This window comes from Bombus huntii, unplaced genomic scaffold (assembly GCF_024542735.1).
Source record: "Bombus huntii isolate Logan2020A unplaced genomic scaffold, iyBomHunt1.1 ctg00000083.1, whole genome shotgun sequence".
Lineage (NCBI taxonomy): Eukaryota > Metazoa > Arthropoda > Insecta > Hymenoptera > Apidae > Bombus > Bombus huntii.
Genome location: NW_026099338.1, coordinates 123,647 through 145,195, shown reverse-complemented (window position 1 = coordinate 145,195; position 21,549 = coordinate 123,647). Strand labels below are relative to the sequence as shown.

Genomic DNA, 21,549 nt, shown 5'->3' with positions numbered 1-21,549 from the left:
TGTCGAGGACACGATGAACGTGAAGACCTTCGAAAAAGAAGAGATCATAGTCTCGGTAGATGGTAAGTTGTTAACGTCTTCCATGTACGAACCGAGCCTACGAAAATGTCACGATGCTGCCACGACGATCAAAGCCCCTGACAAGAGTGAAATGGGTAAACAAACAACGGAGAGGAAGATAGAGGAAGAGCGAAAGAGGAGCAGTAGCATCGAGGACGAACAGGCCGCGGTGTTCCAAGAGGAACGAGATCAGCTGCGTGCGGACGCAAAGAGACGGATTGAGGAGATCCAAATCCGAAACAAGCGGGCGTATAACAGGAGACGCAAGAAGGCGACAGCATACAGGACGGGAGATCTAGTGGCAATCGAGAGGATGCAGAGGGGTCCCGGGCTAAAGCTGCATCCGAAGTTTCTTGGACCGTATCGGGTGATAAAAGTCCTGCGAAATGACCGATGCATAGTGCAGCGAGAGGGGGAGCACGAAGGGCCACGTACAACTTCCACGGCAGCCGATCACATGAAATGGTGGAATGCTGACGATAGTGATGTAAGTGCGAGCGGCGATGATGAGCACATCTGAGGGCAGATGTGATTGTCAGGAAAGGCCGATTGTAATATCGTAGAATAGCTTTGATTGGAGATCGGCTGAAAATAGAAAAACCGTGTACGTCGTGTTTCTGTGGTTCGTTTACATTTAAGAGTGCCTACGTGACTAAAGGCACGTAGTTGGTAGTTCTTACATAGGTATGAGGGAAACAATAGACAACGTTAGAAGAAGGACGGTTTCGCTATCCAAAGCGAATCGAAAAGTGTGCGTGTTGCGAGAATCAGAGTTGATCGAGACGTCGAAGCATAGAGTCGTTAGAATTGAGTTGCGAGTGTTGTCGAGTGTTAGAGTTGCTAGTGAGAGAGAGAGAGAGAGAGAGAGAGAGAGAGAGAGAGAGTTACCAAATAGTTGTCAAGTTATTTGTTGTAAATACGAGCGTTGCATTTAGTTTTCCTGTTAATCAAACATCGTTTCTCTGTCTAACTAATATCTGTATTTTCAATCCATTATTAATAAATTATAATTAATCGAACAAAATTACACCTTTAATATATTCCGATATTACATTACCGTGATGTAATATTTATCATGCTTATTTTGTACGTAAAACGAATCGTTGGAATATTCCCGAAGCTAACGAAGCATTTCCCAAAAGTTAAACCGAAGAGATTAACGCGAATAGTTAAGTGAAATTTTTCCATTAACTTGCTGACCAACCGGCAAATAAAAAATCATAAAAATTGTTTCAATGTGTTGAGGTCACGCATAACTTCTTTTTTCATTGACGATTACCAAACAGGTAAAATTTCGAAATTGTACGAAGGCCACGTGACCAGATCGTATTGGAATTTGAAGTGCATGGAAAAAGACAACTCGAAGTACAAACCTTGAGCTGTACTACTCGAAGTACAAACGTGAACTAATGGATGCAGAAAAGCAATTAACGCCAAACATCCGAACAGCATCTTGGAGCCCGTCATTGTTCTGAAATAAAAGAAGTGACGAATTAAAAAGACGCAGGACTAATAATAATAAAGGAAACTTAGTTCGTATTATAAATTGAATTTACATCAGAAAAGAAGCACGACCAAGCGAAACAGATCGTAGAAATGACAAATATCATCGATATACGTTTCAGTGTAATTTCACTTTTGAAAATTATTTAGTTTAATACGATCGTATTCATCGCTCCGAAACTTTCATTGTGCTGCAATTTGTGCTGCGTCTTTTTAATTTCTCTATCTTTCTGTGTTTTCGGAAAAATTACTTGAAAGATTAAGAATTGCTTGCCTTATTTTATTTTCGATTAGTTAGGATTTGATTATTCCAGGTAAGGTTTATTATTTATAACAGGTTTTATCACTTGTTTATTATTTAGGAGTTTGTTATTTTAGGATTAGTACCTTTTAGGATTTCTTATCCTTCGAGTTTCTGTTTCAGATATCTAGGTCTATTTCAAGATGTTTTATTACATTAGGATTATTTATTCGATTAAGATAATTTAAGAGTTTCACAATGTACAAAGAAATAATCGCGTGAAATTTAGATTTATGCTTTAAACGTATTAAACACGCGGTAATTTCAATGTCTATAGCCTCGAACGTGTTCTGATTAGTTGTGTCATTGTCTGTGACATTGAAATCACAAAAATCCATTGCAAGTGTGCTGTCATGCAATGTGGATGTAATTGGGTTTTTTGGGGTTAGGTTGGGGTTAGGTTGTATCATTTGATTTGTACAGTACTGTTTTAACGCAAGGACAGGAAAGTTATTATATATTTCCCGTCCATTATTTGAATCGTTGTGAAGTGTAACGAATTATATTCGATTCGAGGAGATGTTAATGAATTAGCCATTTCATATGTAATTACATGGAAATAAAAATCATTGCAAAAATAATTGATCTAATGACAACGGAATTTCCAATATTTTTTTGTTTCGTCACGTCTTTTTCGTAATATATCTTTTATAGGTACGTGATTTATTAATCGTTCGAATGGAAATAATTATTCGTATAATATTCAAACGATTCTAGCCATAAAATAAATTAAAACGATACCTGTCAATGATATGCAATCTGCGTATGACGTCAACCTCGATCTATGCTTATACAAGAAATTTTATCAATCAATGACTAGATATACAATAATCAAATATTATAAAATTTCCTGAAAACCTTTAGGTGTTAATATCTTTAATATTTGCAAGTTATTGTTTAGCGCTAATTAGTTAGAATGTAACAAGTGGTGTACCAGAATTGAGATAATTAAGCCACACGAACAATCTTATTTAGATCTTTTTAATTTTTTAATTCTCTTTTACTCTAACACTTCGTAAAATTAATCTTCATTAGCTACTACACTTCATAGAATAACAAGAGATAATTTTTCTTATATAACGTTTCATTCATAAAATCTATCATTAAAGTATATCTTCATAAAAATATCATTCCATACTAACGGTATATTTGGCGTCATACGAGATAACAGTTACCAGTGATGACATATGTAACTTTATAAAGATATCTCGTTTTATTATATATTAAAAGAATGTACTCATTGCTGCTATATTTCAGATGAAAAAAAGGAGGCAACGATTTTACAGTAAAATCGTTCGTTTACAACTGATTCATTTACATTTCATGATAATACTGTGCATTCTGAATATGCTATGATTTGGTTTAAAATAATAAATAGTCCATTCTTGCATACTATTGCTCCAGCTTTACTTGTATTTTCGATATTGGTATAAATAGAAAGACAATTAATGTCGTTCGAGTCTATTTTCGGATCATTTATATTACGTTTAATCCATATAGTTATCATATGAGACATAGTATCGTAAAATTTGGAAGAATAAAACGTTCGTACAGGAAGTACATTTTATAAGAACTCCAACAAATCTGCGTGTGCACCTAAAATACAAACTGATAGTGATAGTGATTGTTCATAAGTTTATATACATTATCTAATGTCAATCGAAGGTATCAATTCTTTTTCTCCATAAGAGTACTTTTTCATTTATATGTGTTCAAAAATACATGTGTTCAACCGTGAAGCATATGTCACCTACAACGAAAAAGAGTTTTCCTATACTTAATATTTCCTTTATATACCTATGAAAGTCTATTCTTCGCGTAGTATGAAATTATGAATAAATCTGGAATATTGTTCAATCTGAAAAGAAAAATAACTTATTGACATCATTCATTGATACGAGATTCAGAATGTTTGTTTTGTCTTGCAGAAAAAGAAGGCAGCCCTCCCTTTCTTTTAATGTGAAATAGAAAGCGAAAATTTGAAAACAGATTTTTTGGAAATTTACTTGCAAATATCGTTTTCAATATCGTGATTTTCTTCCCAATGGTACTGTACTTTCAAATTTTCCAGTATCCCTCTAAAAACAAAAAGTCGAACCTCGTTATTGTTAACGTAGGCATTACAAGGAAGAGAAGTATTAGAAAGCAGCTCCTTTTTATTATGGATTTCTTTATAATCATGTAAATAAGAAATTCCGGAAATTTTTTCCTCAAGAATTTAATTCTTGTGTTTTGATTGATAATTATTACACTGCATACTAACTTTTCGCATACTGTTCGCGTCTAACAGTTTCCTAATAATAACTACTTCAAAATTACATATGTTCTTGCACGAATTCAAAAGTACGTATGATACAATTACAATTGATTCTAAAATAATAATTATTTAAAGATATTAAGATACTAATTAAACGTTTCACTGTATTTCAAAATCTGGAACAACAAATTTTTATTTATAAAAAATGAAACTGTCTTTATATATTCTTTGTCATGATGCTATTTCTTATTACCGTGTCGACATTTTTTAAAATTCATTTTGTTATCTCTACGCAATAGGAAAATTCATATACTGCTTAATATTTTTTGCATATTATCCATCCACCGCATGATATCTTCTGAAAAATCAAAATATTAATGTTATATTATTACAATGCTTCTTAAATATCAATTTTTGACAAATTTGAAATCCAATATATTTTGCACAATTATTATTTATCAAAAAATTCCAAGTTAGTAACTTTCTTTTCAAATGGCAAATAACATATACTTTGACTTACCTGTAAGTTTTTGTTCCTAATCATCATTTCCTCTTATAGAACATCATTATTGTTCTTATAATTACTACCAGTGTCATAGATATTGTAGTGGCTACAACTGAATTAATAGAAAATGATAAATAACTGTGTATAACACTAACACATAATTGTGTATAACAATGACACATAACTTTTACTTACATATCTGTCGATAAGGGATTACTTACTGTGATATCCTGTTGATGTTTCTTAAGGCACTTGATTAGGTGCGATACGGTATCATTCCTTATGGTATACTGTAGATAAGTATTTTAGAAAATAACAAGAATAAATCTAAATTATTCAGAGGTTCCAGTTTCGGCTTAGACATAAATACAGGACCATTTGCAAAGAAGAAAGGGTGCGTTTCTACAGCCTCGTTATAGTAACCATGAATACCAATCTCTGAATTACTGGTTACTAAACATAAATATCCTATAAAATTTAATATATTTCTTTAATTTTTAATACATACATGAGTTAGTAGTTCTAAATTATGAATCATCCTACCTGTGATATTACGCTTTTCCTTATAATATCATCACTCGAGTGAACAACATTAAGATCATGTAAACCATGTCATCCTATCTTACTGTGAAGATACTTAGTTATGTTATCTAACATTATAAAAATATCATCAAATTCAAGTCCTTTTATTCACATCACATGGCCACGACGATCTGGTTCTTCGTTATATAATGTTCTAAAATTTGTCGTATATATAGGATGTACAAACCGTGATATCAAGGTATCAGTTCTTCCTTCCCAAGGGACAGTTTCATTAAAATTCTGATAGAATTAAAAATTAATTATTAATATTCTAACAATCATATATGTTAAATACGTTATAGTCAACGATATATACCTGAGCGAATGTAGGGGTGATTCCTTGATAATTATAAATGTCATCAGCCCACATCATTGTGCCACTTCTTTGTACTCCAGCCTCTAGATTAACAGCCTAAACAAACATACGAAATTTTATAGAAGCTGTACAAAATATAGTATATATGCGCAATATTGAAGCGTTCAAGGGGATATAAAGGTAATGTACATCACATACACGTGTACTCTCATGCAACAAAATACAATTAGATTTAATAGTATAAGCTCTTTTATTCATCATAATAGATTGGAAATTTAAGTGTCTTACGAGGGTGAGTAAAAAGTTACCCGCTCTGTCGGTGTAGAATTTATTTTAAGCAATTGTCAAAAAAGACATACATCATTTTTTGACATAATCACTCGATTTCTGTATACACTTTGTCCATTTGCCGAAGGACCTTTGTATTTTCTCATTAAAAAATGTTTTGGGCTGAGCTGCGAACCACGAATGCATCGTCGTCTTCACCTTTTCATCAGCTTTTTCGGCATCCATCTCGCACAAACTTTTTAAAATCCAAATCTGTCGTGCACTATTGCATAAGCAGAGCCGTGGCTGATTTGCAAATGATTTGCCACATTATCCAGTGTCACTCGTCTATTCCATAGAGCATAAGTTCATGAGCACGTTCAATGTTGTCATCGTGGATGTGGACGGGCGTCCAGCTGTTTTTTCATAACACTCGTGCGATCTTCTTTGAACTTTTGTGCCCATTCAAACACACTTCGTGACAAAACACTTTCTCCATAATGTGCATTAAATCTTTGATAAATATAGGCATCAAACATAACCTCCGACCACAAGAAACGAATCACAGCATCCTGCACTGTTTTCCTGCAAATCACCATTGCAAAGCGCCATTACTCGCGCAACGGTCACAAACGAATTGACGTAACACAAAGAAACCTGCGCAACAGCACTGAACAGATATTGACGTCATACGAAGAGTGCAGATGGATCAATACGGTCGACAGAAGTTTTAACTATCTGGAGTGCGGATAAATTTTTACTGAGAGTCGTATAGGAATCTATAATCTGTAAGTACACCTTTGGCTGAATGGAAATTTCTCTTACATATAGTCAAAAATGCAGAAACTGTGTATTGAATTGGAAAGTGATAAAAAATAAGTGAAGTTTCGAGGTTGCATGTGATTGCATGAGTACACAGGACGTTTTTAGCGAATAAAAAATAATTTTGAAAGACACGAGACTTATCTTGTATTTTATGCACTCTCTGTGTCCGAATTTCCAGAAGCTCTCTATCTTATGAAGTGTTTTAGATTAGCCGGAAAATTTTGTACGTACGTACAAGAAGTATACGATCTAAGTGGAATATTCCATTATTCTCTTGATACAACAGAAACGAAATTTACAGAACTTCTCAGAAAGTTGGTTTATTATTACCAAATTAATAGAATTAATACACGTTTATCATCTTTACATACCTAAGTCGTGGAGGTTTATCGTGCGTAAAAAATTAGTGTCGTTTCAAAGTTACATTTCGTACATTTTAAGCCTATAATTTGTAACGTACAAAACAATGTAAATTTGAGCTGTTTCTTATCTCCACAATAAGAAAATCCAACTTTACGTTTTTTACACAATGATATTTATGGAACAGTAATATCATATTATTGCATCGCTTGGAGAATGAAGTCAAGGTACGATGTGACCCTAGTGTAAACGCTGGGATACCCAGCTGTGCCGCACTTATAAGCATAAGACACAATACCTATTAAATACGAGGTTAATTCATGTTGTATCAGCAGTGGTCCGCCGCGGTCAGCCTGAAAGGATCGTTAAATTTTTAATCAAAGATACTGAAATATATCGATCGAATTGTATTGAAATTATACTTATATACAGTAATAATCTTCTATTGATTTGTGTATTGAAATACTCCAATTTATAACGTACATGTTATATGTATTTTGAGCAAAACTAAGATTAGAAGGAAATTAGATTAAATACCATAACGAGGTGTGAGAAGTGGGCAAAACTATTAAATTGTGTTTATCTATTATTTTTAATGTTTAAGACGTCGATTTGATGTTAATTCGAATCGACGTGTCTTCAGATACCGTATAGTTTGTAGTAACTCTGTAACTTAATTACCGTACAAGAATCCTCTCCACCCTGAGCATGTTCGGCGCATATTATACCATCAGTGATATCAGGTGCATTAGGAAATTTGGAATAAGCTATTTTGCATTCGGCGTTCTTAATCACTGGCATTTGTACTTCCATTAATGCATTACGTCGTGGTCGTCCTACGAAGAAAATAAGAAAGATATTTAAGACTGGAACTATTTAATTTTATTATAAAATTGATATCACTTACTATATCTTAATGCTCCCCATCCAGCAACAAGGGGGTTATAGCCGACGAAGTTGCTCTTTCGTAGGGGCTCTTTCGTACAAATGGGATATACGTACCCTGAAAAATAAAAAAATAAATGAAAATGCAGGAAACGAATGACCAAAAGTATGAGAAAGAATTATACACGCTTTATGACACAATATATGTGTACAGTAAGAAATTTCAGGATATGATACTTCAGTAATACTCAATAGCATATATATATATATATATTTGAGGACTTACTCGAAAATGGCACCTCCTCCACCAATCTAAGAATGGCAATATTATGATTGTGTATGTTTTCTATTCCATCCATATGTGCACAATGTGCTGCGGTCAAAACATGCCTAGCCGATATCAGGGAACCTCCGCACTTCCATAGTGGTTTGTCTGGGTTTCGGGGATTACGAAAACCTAATGCAGCGATCCATGGCCAAGCGCCTAAAATGCAATAGTCATAGTTGTGAATATACATAATTTTTTCTCACATAACGGGTAACAACGATTATTACCTATTCGATATTCGATCATACAGCAGACGATAAGTACATACGTACAAATACTCTGAAATAGAGATTTGATAAAGACAGAAATTAAATTTTTATTCCAGTGGAATACAAATTATTAAATAATTCTATATAATTTCTATTTGAACTATACTGAACTATAAAGTTCAAACGTGTAATTTCTGCCCTAACAGTTTTTGATCTCTATCCATATTATTACTCCTATATCAATTTTTTATTTCAAGCAAAAAGATACTCTTCCTAACATGAAGTAAAAGAAAGAAATAATTCAAGTTAATAAGTAAAGTTACTACCGATAAAATCATAGCATTATTATTTAGTCTAATTGAAATGTACATTGATGTGCTGTTTAATGCCTTTAAAGTTCATTCTTTGCAGTAAATGGCTTATTATTAATCGGAAAGAAAGACATAAAACGTACCAAGTTCAGCTGGTTTACCATCGACCACCCTGGTATGAGAGACGTTGCTAAAACCACAGTATGGTGGTCGCAAAGCCTTATACTTATACACAGTTTTTATTAAAATTTCTCTCTTCTCTTTGTTTGGATCGTTCGGACAGCAAACGATCGTAACATTGCCCTGGTATCTGCACACTGATCGTCTATAAAAATCGGTGGCTGTACGGTACTGTATCTGCCATATTTCTTGCAGAGGTTTACATTTTCTGTAGTCAAGGCACCTGCCTTCTTGATTGTCCGGTGTGGTACATTCTGGATCAAACAATTTTAAAACATTTATACAGTTCAAAGATGCGTAAGAAAGCGACACCGATTACTCAACTTTCGAAGTAAAAGGCCGATCAAGTCCACCGGATTGCCCTACAGACACGTATTAATCCGTAAGAGTTAGTCATCATGTTGATAATAATTATCTAAAGAAACTTTTCACGTGAAAATATAAAATTTTAATTGATTAGATATTGTGTTAGCCATACTTAAGAAAGAAAATGAAAATGAATGAAATGAAAGAAAAGGACTACCTTCAACCTCATGTTTTAAATAAACACTTTGTCAGTTTTGCGGTAAATAAATTCTTAGGAATTCAGGACAGTTTTTAGTGAATCATTTTGTTTCGACCGTTCGCGGAGAGACGCGATCGCGAGATAGCACGTCAACGAGAGTTGTAAGTTCCCGTTACGATTAAATAATCGACGCCACGAACTGATCGATCCCCTTATTTCGATTATGATAATAAGGGTAGTTCAACGAAATTCCACAGAATTAACACAAATAAATTAATGTTTATTTCAACAACTTATTAACTAGAAAGATATAAATGGAACAAAAAAAATGTAACTGCGTTTTGGTTGATAAGTAATGCGCGACATACCACATGTGTTGACGGTTCGACTTCTCGAAAAGTTCTGAACGCCTTTCGATTTTTTTCCTTTTTTCTGGAAGGCGACCCCCACTACGTTCGGATCACGCCACATTCTTTTACTGCGAGGTAAAATACGGGCCACGAGTCGACGTTTCTGGAAGTCGCCCTGCTTAATGAACCATGCGCTTGCCACTACAATGTTTGTTTGCCGGGCAGATGCGACGATCCGTCTGCGACATTATAGTGCCGCGATCGATAGTTAAGAATATGACCTATTGTAAGCCGCATGGCGTAACATTCTCCCCCCGTTGAGAGGGTACCGATCAAACTAGCGAGGTGTGGTTGAAGTTCCCATCTTATTTCGTCTCGGTGGCTAGTTGTTCGGGTTTCTCGAGATCGGGTTGAATTGACAGTGGGACAAGCCTTTTGACGCCCCGATCCAAAATGCTCTTTGCCGTCTGAACTGTAGCTGTCCGGATGACACCATCGGCGCCTGGTTGAACCTTGATAACTCGGCCCAGAGGCCAATGCATGGAGGGAACGTTGTCCTCTCTGAGGATGACGATTGTGCCCTTTTGGATGCTGTGTCCACCCTTGCTCCATTTATTGCGGTTGGTTAGCTCGTTCAAATACTCCTTATGCCACCGGTTCCAAAAATGTTGTTTAAGCTGTTGGATATGCTGCCATTTGGAGAGTCGGTTCGATGGAATGTCTCTGAAATCTCGATCACGTAAGCACATTAATGAATCGCCAATGAGGAAATGTCCGGGAGTGAGGGCTAGGAGATCATTTGGATCGGTGGAGATAGGAGTTAGCGGGCGGGAATTGAGGACTGCTTCTATTTCTATGATAAGAGTATTACGGTGTTAAGCTCATATGTTTCTGTTTCTCCACTCGCGCTGCGCCATAATATCCTTTGATATTTCCGATCCTCTGGTCGTACGAGGAATTGCCGATACATTTTCTCGATGTCGCCAGTGAGTACGTACTGATGAGCGCGGAATCTAATTAATATACAAAATAAATTGTGAATTGATTCGAGAATATAGGATTTCCCCATTTTCATGATTATCGTGATTTTTGTATAAATATATTTTTTAAGATACTAATAATTAGGTACTTATAAATTAGTATTATCAATTATTTTGCATTTATAATTCCGCCTCTAGTATAAGTGTTAATTGAAAACTAACTTTATGTTTCAAAAAGTACTAGCAAAGTCGTTGAGTAACAAGCCACTGATGCTAACACAAATAGCATTGTCGTAATTAAATATTTCTAAATATTCATTTTTCATTTTGAACCTGTAGAAACAATTTATTATATATACTATTAGCTAAGTAATTGCATATTTAATTAAGTCGAAATATAAAACTTAGTTATTTTAATAATTTAAAAAATAAAAAACTGACAAACATTTCAATTTAATTTATGGTTGGAACAAAAGACAGTTATTCTTCATTAATTGAAATATTGCAATGCAGAGTACTTTCCAAAATACGCCGAGAGTATTCCTGATGGTGAAACGAGCGTTGCTTCATCGAACGCAGCTAAAGAAAACAACATCTATGTAGTTGGTGGTACGATGCCTGAAATAGAGGGCGCTAAATTGTACAATACCTGTACTATTTGGGGTCCCGATGGAACTTTGATAGCAAAACACCGAAAGGTATATTCCTTTATGGCTTTGAATTTGAAAATATTGGGGTGAAGAAAGTGACTCTATCTAGGAATAATTTAGGAATATACATATGTACATACGTATACTATAACCAATTCTATAATTTACGGTTTATAAAATACGTTATGATACGGGAAACGCCCATTTTTGTTGTAATGTGTTTGTTGTTGTATAAATTTTTCACATACTTAAAATATTATTATACTTATTTTTTCTCCTTTTTAAACATTATTAAATGATAAGATTTTTTAATAAAAGAAAGTGATAAAAACGCTGTCAGTTATTAAATAAAAAATAATTAAAGTTTAGGAGTTGGTAACTTTGATATTAAATTACAAAAGTTGCAGCAATAGAATTAGCGACCACATTTTTATGTTATTAGGTACATCTATTCGACATCGACATTCCTAATAAGATTACTTTTCGAGAGAGTGATTCACTCAGTCCTGGTAACTCCCTAACGACGTTCGATGTGAAGGGCTGCAAAATAGGTATTGGCATTTGCTATGATATTAGATTCGAGGAAATGGCACGCATTTATCGGAACAAAGGTACAGTAACTTAATCGATCAATACTTAACTAGCAAAAAATTAAATATCTTTCTTAAATATATTCTATATAAAATTAATATAATCTGTAACTCTGTATAAAAAGAAGCTTAATTTAAAAAACCAGTATATTTGCTGAAAATGAAACAAATAAAAGAATTAAAAGCACAATAAGAGGACTGTCCTCGCATATTCAGAAATGATGGAATGTGAACCGTGCAACTACGAAGTTAATTGGTATTCGGTGGCTTCATATTTCCTGCTTCTCTGGGTTAGGTTGCCAAATGCTGATATATCCAGCGGCATTCAATATGACCACTGGACCACTGCACTGGTCATTACTTCAGCGTTTCAGAGCGAATGATAATCAATTATACGTTGCCTGCATATCACCGGCTCGTGTTCCTTAAGCAAGTTACGTCGCATGGGGACATACACAGTTGACCAATCCCTGGGGAAAGATTCTTTACGATTTGGAAACTCAAGAGAATATGGCAGTCACCGATATCGGTAATTTACAGCTTAAAATTAAAAGCGAGAGATCCATGATGTAATTAATTTTTAGTCTCGTTAATTTATCGATTTAGCCATCTTCCTCTGTATTTGTTGAATTTATTAGTAAGCATTACTTATTACTTCGTATGTTTCTTTTTTCTATCAGATCTAAAAGTTGTTGAGGAAGTAAGGGCTCAGATACCTACATTTTCTCAGAGACGTACAGATTTGTACGACACTGTCTGTAAGAAGGAGTAACTCTACACTAAAACAGAAAATGTTTTTTTATAATATTTCTACTACGATATCCTTTTTTTTGTGAATTATTACTAATTTCTTATCATTTGTACTAAATGAATGACTCAATTAAGAAAACCAAAACGTTATAAATAATAATCTGTATATCTTGTGTATCAACATGTAATTGGATATTATAATAATATAGGAATGCTATAATAATATAGGATAATAATATAGGAGAATAGTAATATAGAAAAAAACTACATGCTTTTAAACACCTTTAATATCGATCACATAAATTGTTATAATTCACAATGATTACGCATACATAAAAGACCCCTTGATAGTAAAATTTACGATCAAAAGGCAATTACGTATCGTTTAACAACATTTAATTTATAACACCTTTTAAACATTTAGACAGATTAACACATAACACTTCTTATATATAAACATCAATTCGAAGTTATCAGCTTGGAGAAATTGGTCGATTAATACCTGTAGATTGTCTGTCTCGATGAAAGACTTAAAGAGAGCAAAAACATGATAATGCCGCTAATATAATATTCCTTCTTTCTTGTATCTGTCTGCCTCTCAGGTCGTTTTACTAATTACAATAAGTAATTTCGCCTTCTTTGCGCTCTCTTTTAACGCATTCGAGACCGAAAGAAATTCATATCAGTCAGTAGGCAAGGGTATAGTATACATATTTTATATATAACTTATGTAGTAATGTATATATCATGTTAATTTCATATTTTTTTCAATATAGAATTATTATATATATATATGACTGTACATAATACATTATAGAATAACATAGTATATAATTTTATATTTTAAAAATATGAGGCATACTATTTAAGATTGTCATCGATTTAAAATCAAAGTATGAAAAGGATACCCTGGAGAGAGTAAAACACAGAATCATTCTAACTAAACATTCAGATCGTACCGACACCTAGGTATCGTCTTACAATTAAATCTCGGTCTCGAATGGATTAAAATGAAATACATACTTGCAGCTTCAACATCTTCAATATCGAGAAGATTCAAACTTTACAAATAAATGTAAATTGCGATGTAAAACAACGCGATGTAAAAAGGGAAAAAGGAGGAAAGAAGGAACAGGGAAGCAAAGAGAAGAAACGAATTTTTCATTTTCTCTTGCCAGGAATATAAGATGCTAAGTAATCTTCCTAAGTAATCTCCTCCAGCTTTTTCTAGTTTGATCAATAATTATTAGTACATGTTAGGAAAACAAATAGAATTTTTGTTCTCAAGCGAGGTATAATCTAAATTTTGTATGTACACAAAAATGTTAAATATCTGTAATAAACATGGTATAATCAATTTTTTTACATAAAATTATATTGTATAGGCTATTGTTATTTAAACATTTTAAATTGGATGAAGAAAAAAAATGACGCAAATAAAACGTAGGACATTTTAATTAAAGAGACTAATATAGAGATTTATCTACTTAACTGTGATTAAATCATCTCCACTTAACGCTCTACCTCTTCTATTAATTATGCTTCGTTAAACTATGATTACAGAGGATGGGTTTTTTGATAAAATGACATTCTGACAAATATATATAGATCGATATATATAGATATAGATAGACAAATATATAGATTCTTACAACAGTAGTTATGAATGAACAGTAGTTATTGTATCAATTCCGTTCTTCAGAAGCTTCATTTGTGAAAAGACAATTCGCCAGAATATGGATTCACTGTAGTTATAGCTATAGGATTTCAATCTAGTTGACAGACTTGCTTTACGTAGAGAATATCTGTCTCTTGTTCTACCTTATCGCGATTCTCTCCTCATCTTATACGCTTTGTCGAGCAAAGTAATATTGGCATATATCTCGGCTCTGGTTACAATCATTAGTTTCCGCCTAAACGGTTAGAATCACATAGCTCGCGCTCTACTCTCGTTTATTCAACATTCAGGCCATATGGTCGCATGCGACGAGTTTTATGTTAATTCCGACCGATTACAATACCTTTCTTTCGTTTACAAGGAACGACGAGACTGGCAGTTGCGTGATTTCCAATGCAAAAGCCGCGATATCTGCACGATAACCTAACCTCAACCGATTTTGTTGTACTATTCTTACGTGGACTTCGTTTGTACCACTTTCGTAACAAAAATAGAATACGTAGAACACAGCATTCCGTTATGCGATATTGTCGATTCCTAACATCCGAAAAATCAGAGATAATTATTTCCCTACAGTTGTACATTTGTGTGAAAAATTACGAACGTAAAGTTGTTTGGTGCATGCACAGTCCTCCCCTCCGCTGCATTTGCGTGGACATGCTAGAAAGATTCACTTTTCCACGGTGAAACTGTATGTATTATAATTTCATTTTTACAAAGGTCGAACATCCTACTATGCATAAATTTAATATTAATATAAGCAGGTTTCGTGTTAAGTATTACATCTGACGTATAAGCACACGTGTGTACGAGCCTTGGTTTTAAATGTCTTATAGTAGACACCGAAAAGATTATTCAGTTGGATATCTGACTCAATATCAATATTTTACTAGGAGATAACATGTTAAGAACACGTTGGTGGATGGCATGGGAGATGATGAATGAAGACATACTTCTGTGAGATACATAAAATAGTAGTCAGAACGTATTTTGGCGCTTGGGGACAGCAACAGCTTTTTTTTTTTTTATTTATTTGTTGGAATTACAATCAATTCTCGCGTTGAGAATTTTCAGTAATTTTTCTGGCGTGGCGCAGTGACATGGCTGTTTATTTACAATAAGTTAATACTTATTATAGATAGGTATAATTTATAAGTATTATAAGTAAGTGCATTAGCTTAATTTGGATAATTAAATGAATCTAACGTTTAGGTCTAGCGGGTAGTGCCTCTTCAGCCTGCGAATCTGGTCCGTCGTATCGAGTAGTCCAGTGATTAGGGGGTTTCGGTGTTTCTTGACTCTTTTGCTATATCTGTCGCTATATTTTGCTATTTCCTCTTTGACTGTAGGTATCTTGAGGTCGCGATGGATGGTTTCGTTGGTAACATACCAAGGTGCGTCTATTAAGGCTCTTAGCGTTTTCGATTGGAATCGTTGTAGTATTTCGATGTTGGAGTTACTTGCTGTTCCCCATCGCTTCCTATATCCCTATATTCCGTACTTGCTTCGCTTGGTACTTTTATAATTTTCGCAGTTACAATAAAAAATTTAATTCTTAACAGATTAAAGATTTAACCTCTTGCTTTATAGTGTACAATAATTTTTTTTTTTTTTTTTTTTGTATAGGTTATGTGATCCATAGTTTGAGTAAGCAGTACACACACACACACACACACACACACACACACACACACACACACACACACACACACACACACACACACACACACACACACACACACACACACACACACACACACACACACACACACACACATATTTACGTGACAAGCTTTCATTTCAATCTATATTTAAGATTAATATTTTATCAGTTTCTGTTCGTAACAACATCGAAGTAGTCAATAAGTTTGAGGAGTATAATTAAGGAAGCTATGAAGCAAGAGGTTAAGAACAAATTCTGAAAGAGGTTATGTACAACTCAGTAGTACTGCTTTACATTACTCTGCGAATTACTTTTCAAGCATAAAAATAGTTTAACAGCCACTTATAGTTACTTCCTTACCATTACATTCATTAAATTCGTTTGATTTTGTAAACTAAATAACCACGCTGACCAGTCTCTTATTTAAAATAGAATTATTTTGTCATATATCCAACAGTTTACTTTCTCTTCGTAAATATTATTAATAATTTTATCAATTTCGTATACTTCCATCCTTCGTATAAGTGACAATAAATCAGAAGAGCTTCATAGCAATATTGAACAACATACAGTCAACTACAGCACCATTAGATACATCCACCATACAGTCAACTACAACACCATTAGATAACAGCAATACAATAGATTATTATTTTCTACGTGTCATTGATTCATCATCATCATTTTCCATTTTTTTAGCATATGTAAAAACGTATCTGACGTAATCTTACCTCGCTCTTTGAGTACAAAAATCCATTCAAATGAAACAAAGGGAAAAGAAATAAGAAAACAAACACTCACATACGAATCTTCATTACATAACTGTATGTACTCCTCGAGGTATAATTACTCAGACACGTTACAGCGTACCTTCTTCGTTCCCTGATGGCTGATGTTGATCGTTGACGTTTATAGTGAAAGAATTTCGTCAACGGCGCCATCTGGATCCCTGTTGAAAAATTAAACTAGCCGCAACAGCACCATTAAGCTCATCACCCAGAGTAGCTTTTGTTGCTGAGTCGTGGAGGAATTATTATCATCAACGACATAAACTTTACCAGTTCCGGTAATGTTCTTCATGTGGTCCAGGCATTCGAACTCGCAACATCGCTTTCCAAGACGAAATTTTTTGCATGTCTGTAGTAAAAAGAAATCGATCAATTGTACAGATCAATCGTCACTCGACTGCTCGAGAATTCAGATCATCCAGAGAATAGAATAGAGACGTGGAAAAATGTAGTGCGATCATCGCAGTGGGAGGAAATAGGGGGATAGGGACCAAATGAATGAACGAGATGTTAAGGACAACTGACGATAAGTTCTTCTTTTGTCGGGAATTGCATGTTTGTGAATGGTTTGTGGGTGGTTAGGTGGAGAGAATTGAAGAGTTTGGAGGTGACTGGAAGAGTGTTTTGGGCAAGGTAGATTGCAGAATGGTTGCGGTAGCATTGTGTTAATTATGGGTTTGTACATGTAATCTTTGTATGTATCACTACATACAACCTAACGTATATTTTTAATAATACATCAGAGTTTTAGTTATTTCATAGCTATGAATTTTATACTCTATAATCTTGACGTTTTATTTCACAGAAGCGTTTGAATATCCATAAAAATTAAATGAACCAATGTATTCATTATCTTATAGAGAAGATATATTATTTTTAATTATGTTCCAATTATTTATCATGATCCTGATTTCCTTATTCTGAAAATTTGAAAGGAAGTTTTGTAGTTTGATACTTTCAGCGACAAAGGGTCAATATTGCTTTAGTATATTTCGTCACATATACATGTATATCTATATGAATTGAGGACTGCTTCTATTTCTATGATAAGAGTATTACGGTGTTAAGCTCATATGTTTCTGTTTCTCCACTCGCGCTGCGCCATAATATCCTTTGATATTTCCGATCCTCTGGTCGTACGAGGAATTGCCGATACATTTTCTCGATGTCGCCAGTGAGTACGTACTGATGAGCGCGGAATCTAATTAATATACAAAATAAATTGTGAATTGATTCGAGAATATAGGATTTCCCCATTTTCATGATTATCGTGATTTTTGTATAAATATATTTTTTAAGATACTAATAATTAGGTACTTATAAATTAGTATTATCAATTATTTTGCATTTATAATTCCGCCTCTAGTATAAGTGTTAATTGAAAACTAACTTTATGTTTCAAAAAGTACTAGCAAAGTCGTTGAGTAACAAGCCACTGATGCTAACACAAATAGCATTGTCGTAATTAAATATTTCTAAATATTCATTTTTCATTTTGAACCTGTAGAAACAATTTATTATATATACTATTAGCTAAGTAATTGCATATTTAATTAAGTCGAAATATAAAACTTAGTTATTTTAATAATTTAAAAAATAAAAAACTGACAAACATTTCAATTTAATTTATGGTTGGAACAAAAGACAGTTATTCTTCATTAATTGAAATATTGCAATGCAGAGTACTTTCCAAAATACGCCGAGAGTATTCCTGATGGTGAAACGAGCGTTGCTTCATCGAACGCAGCTAAAGAAAACAACATTTATGTAGTTGGTGGTACGATGCCTGAAATAGAGGGCGCTAAATTGTACAATACCTGTACTATTTGGGGTCCCGATGGAACTTTGATAGCAAAACACCGAAAGGTAAGTAATATATTCCTTTATGGCTTTGAATTTGAAAATATTGGGGTGAAGAAAGTGACTCTATCTAGGAATAATTTAGGAATATACATATGTACATACGTATACTATAACCAATTCTATAATTTACGGTTTATAAAATACGTTATGATACGGGAAACGCCCATTTTTGTTGTAATGTGTTTGTTGTTGTATAAATTTTTCATATACTTAAAATATTATTATACTTATTTTTTCTCCTTTTTAAACATTATTAAATGATAAGATTTTTTAATAAAAGAAAGTGATAAAAACGCTGTCAGTTATTAAATAAAAAATAATTAAAGTTTAGGAGTTGGTAACTTTGATATTAAATTACAAAAGTTGCAGCAATAGAATTAGCGACCACATTTTTATGTTATTAGGTACATCTATTCGACATCGACATTCCTAATAAGATTACTTTTCGAGAGAGTGATTCACTCAGTCCTGGTAACTCCCTAACGACGTTCGATGTGAAGGGCTGCAAAATAGGTATTGGCATTTGCTATGATATTAGATTCGAGGAAATGGCACGCATTTATCGGAACAAAGGTACAGTAACTTAATCGATCAATACTTAACTAGCAAAAAATTAAATATCTTTCTTAAATATATTCTATATAAAATTAATATAATCTGTAACTCTGTATAAAAAGAAGCTTAATTTAAAAAACCAGTATATTTGCTGAAAATGAAACAAATAAAAGAATTAAAAGCACAATAAGAGGACTGTCCTCGCATATTCAGAAATGATGGAATGTGAACCGTGCAACTACGAAGTTAATTGGTATTCGGTGGCTTCATATTTCCTGCTTCTCTGGGTTAGGTTGCCAAATGCTGATATATCCAGCGGCATTCAATATGACCACTGGACCACTGCACTGGTCATTACTTCAGCGTTTCAGAGCGAATGATAATCAATTATACGTTGCCTGCATATCACCGGCTCGTGTTCCTTAAGCAAGTTACGTCGCATGGGGACATACACAGTTGACCAATCCCTGGGGAAAGATTCTTTACGATTTGGAAACTCAAGAGAATATGGCAGTCACCGATATCGGTAATTTACAGCTTAAAATTAAAAGCGAGAGATCCATGATGTAATTAATTTTTAGTCTCGTTAATTTATCGATTTAGCCATCTTCCTCTGTATTTGTTGAATTTATTAGTAAGCATTACTTATTACTTCGTATGTTTCTTTTTTCTATCAGATCTAAAAGTTGTTGAGGAAGTAAGACAAGACGAAATTTTTTGCATGTCTGTAGTAAAAAGAAATCGAATCTGGTCCGTCGTATCGAGTAGTCCAGTGATTAGGGGGTTTCGGTGTTTGTTGACTCTTTTGCTATATCTGTCGCTATATTTTGCTATTTCCTCTTTGACTGTAGGTATCTTGAGGTCGCGATGGATGGTTTCGTTGGTAACATACCAAGGTGCGTCTATTAAGGCTCTTAGCGTTTTCGATTGGAATCGTTGTAGTATTTCGATGTTGGAGTTACTTGGACAGCAACAGCTGGTGATACTGTCATACACCTCCATTTATAAACTTTCGAAAATCGATGTGACCTTCAAACTTTAGTGTATTCTGTTTCACAGCACAAAATGTTTCCGAAACGTACGTTTATTGTTACAATAAACTTGACTAGTGGCTCTGAAATACTATCCTTGAAAAAACAATGGGGAAATTGGAGCAAAAGCAGAAGGAAATAAACAAAGACCTTGTTGGTTCGTAAAAATAAAATATGCTACAGGAAAAACTTTTTCCAACGGATTGAGATGCGACAAGCTTTAAAAGCTATGACGCGAATCGAGCGTTTGTCTACAAGAGCGCATTTTCGGTGGATATATATGTCGGAATGACATTGGGGATAGGGTTGTCGGTGTTTGAGGAGTCTTCATTGAAGGTAGCCATCGTTGCGGTGTAACGAAGATACGATTTATTGACACAGGTATGAATAACACAGGTTTGACAATCTACCACGGCGGTGAGACGTCCGCGACACTAGTGACAATGGTCTCCGGTTCGATAACGAATCCGCGGCCAACGGGATGACAGATGGGCGTTCTCGCTGAATCTAAGTCTGATTCGTAAAAATAATTGCTGAGCGTAAAGACGTTACTCTTTGGTCGACGGGAGCGCGTAAAAGAATGCCCGTCCCGTCCCGATGATGCCACAGAGGAAAACTATAATGGGGTGTGTCTAAGGACACGAGATCATCGGATTCGTCGAGGAAAGCCTTCGTTTAGGAAGTAAGGGAAATTGACGTTGCTGCTAATTGGTCAATCTCCATATCGGTGGTTAGAAAAAGATGGTAGCCGCCCTCGAGGGAAAGTTGCTAGTGGGAGACGCCGCTCGTTGAAAAATATGTCTCCCCTATCTTCCCGTAGTTGGGACAAAGACTGTTTGTCTGTTTGAAGGACTTTAGTTAACTAAACCTTAAGATTTATAACGGGCCCTCGGGCTAGCCGAACATGTACTGCGGAGACGCATCGACATCTGGCAATCATCTTACTCGAAGAATAGGGTCTGCGTGTGGCGAGCCACGGGACAGAAACCGTGGGAATGTTTACTGTCGCGTGTCGCCACGAATATTTCTTTTAAGGAGAGCTATAGAATTACTCCATACCTTTGTTAGGCAAAGCGTTCATCCCTTGACCGCGGCTACGTTGGGCGACAGACTGTCACCTCGAGCCAAAGCTCACCGTCACTAATCTCGAACAATTACAATCGGATTGAATAACTACAATAGTTTAGTTACAGTTATAGTAGACTTTAGATTGCAATGTTGCGGGGCTATCCAAAGGTTCCGGTGTCCTTTCATCTC

General features: G+C 34.5%; 2 protein-coding genes across 36 annotated transcripts in view; one reads left to right on the top strand and one right to left on the bottom strand.

The window, feature by feature from the left end:
* The window catches only part of LOC126876556 (venom serine protease Bi-VSP-like), a 143,808-nt gene that overhangs the window by 43,301 nt on the left and 78,958 nt on the right, over positions 1–21,549 (bottom strand). For 2 of the 8 annotated variants that reach the window (XM_050639412.1, XM_050639413.1), the window contains exons 2-5: positions 8,148–8,345; positions 7,884–7,979; positions 7,658–7,812; positions 6,520–7,329 (exon numbers count right to left, since the gene is read on the bottom strand). In XM_050639412.1, coding sequence (XP_050495369.1) covers positions 7,174–7,329; positions 7,658–7,812; positions 7,884–7,979; positions 8,148–8,345 — 605 coding nt within the window. In that variant the 3' untranslated portion in view covers positions 6,520–7,173. Of the gene's footprint in view, positions 5,449–5,524; positions 6,377–6,519; positions 7,330–7,657; positions 7,813–7,883; positions 7,980–8,147; positions 8,346–8,416; positions 8,672–9,762; positions 10,816–21,549 lie in introns of those variants that run through there. The other 6 variants (XM_050639417.1, XM_050639416.1, XM_050639420.1 and 3 more) reach the window with 6 other exon arrangements.
* The window catches only part of LOC126876562 (omega-amidase NIT2-A-like), a 129,069-nt gene that overhangs the window by 42,141 nt on the left and 65,379 nt on the right, over positions 1–21,549 (top strand). For 5 of the 28 annotated variants that reach the window (XM_050639445.1, XM_050639442.1, XM_050639443.1 and 2 more), the window contains exon 3: positions 11,817–11,985. The exons of 7 other annotated variants lie outside the window; for them this stretch is intronic. In XM_050639445.1, the coding sequence (XP_050495402.1) occupies positions 11,817–11,985 (169 nt within the window). Of the gene's footprint in view, positions 1–6,384; positions 6,580–11,237; positions 11,423–11,816; positions 11,986–12,259; positions 12,494–12,644; positions 13,783–18,524; positions 18,710–19,110; positions 19,280–21,549 lie in introns of those variants that run through there. 16 more of the 28 variants (XR_007694308.1, XM_050639434.1, XM_050639446.1 and 13 more) reach the window with 12 other exon arrangements.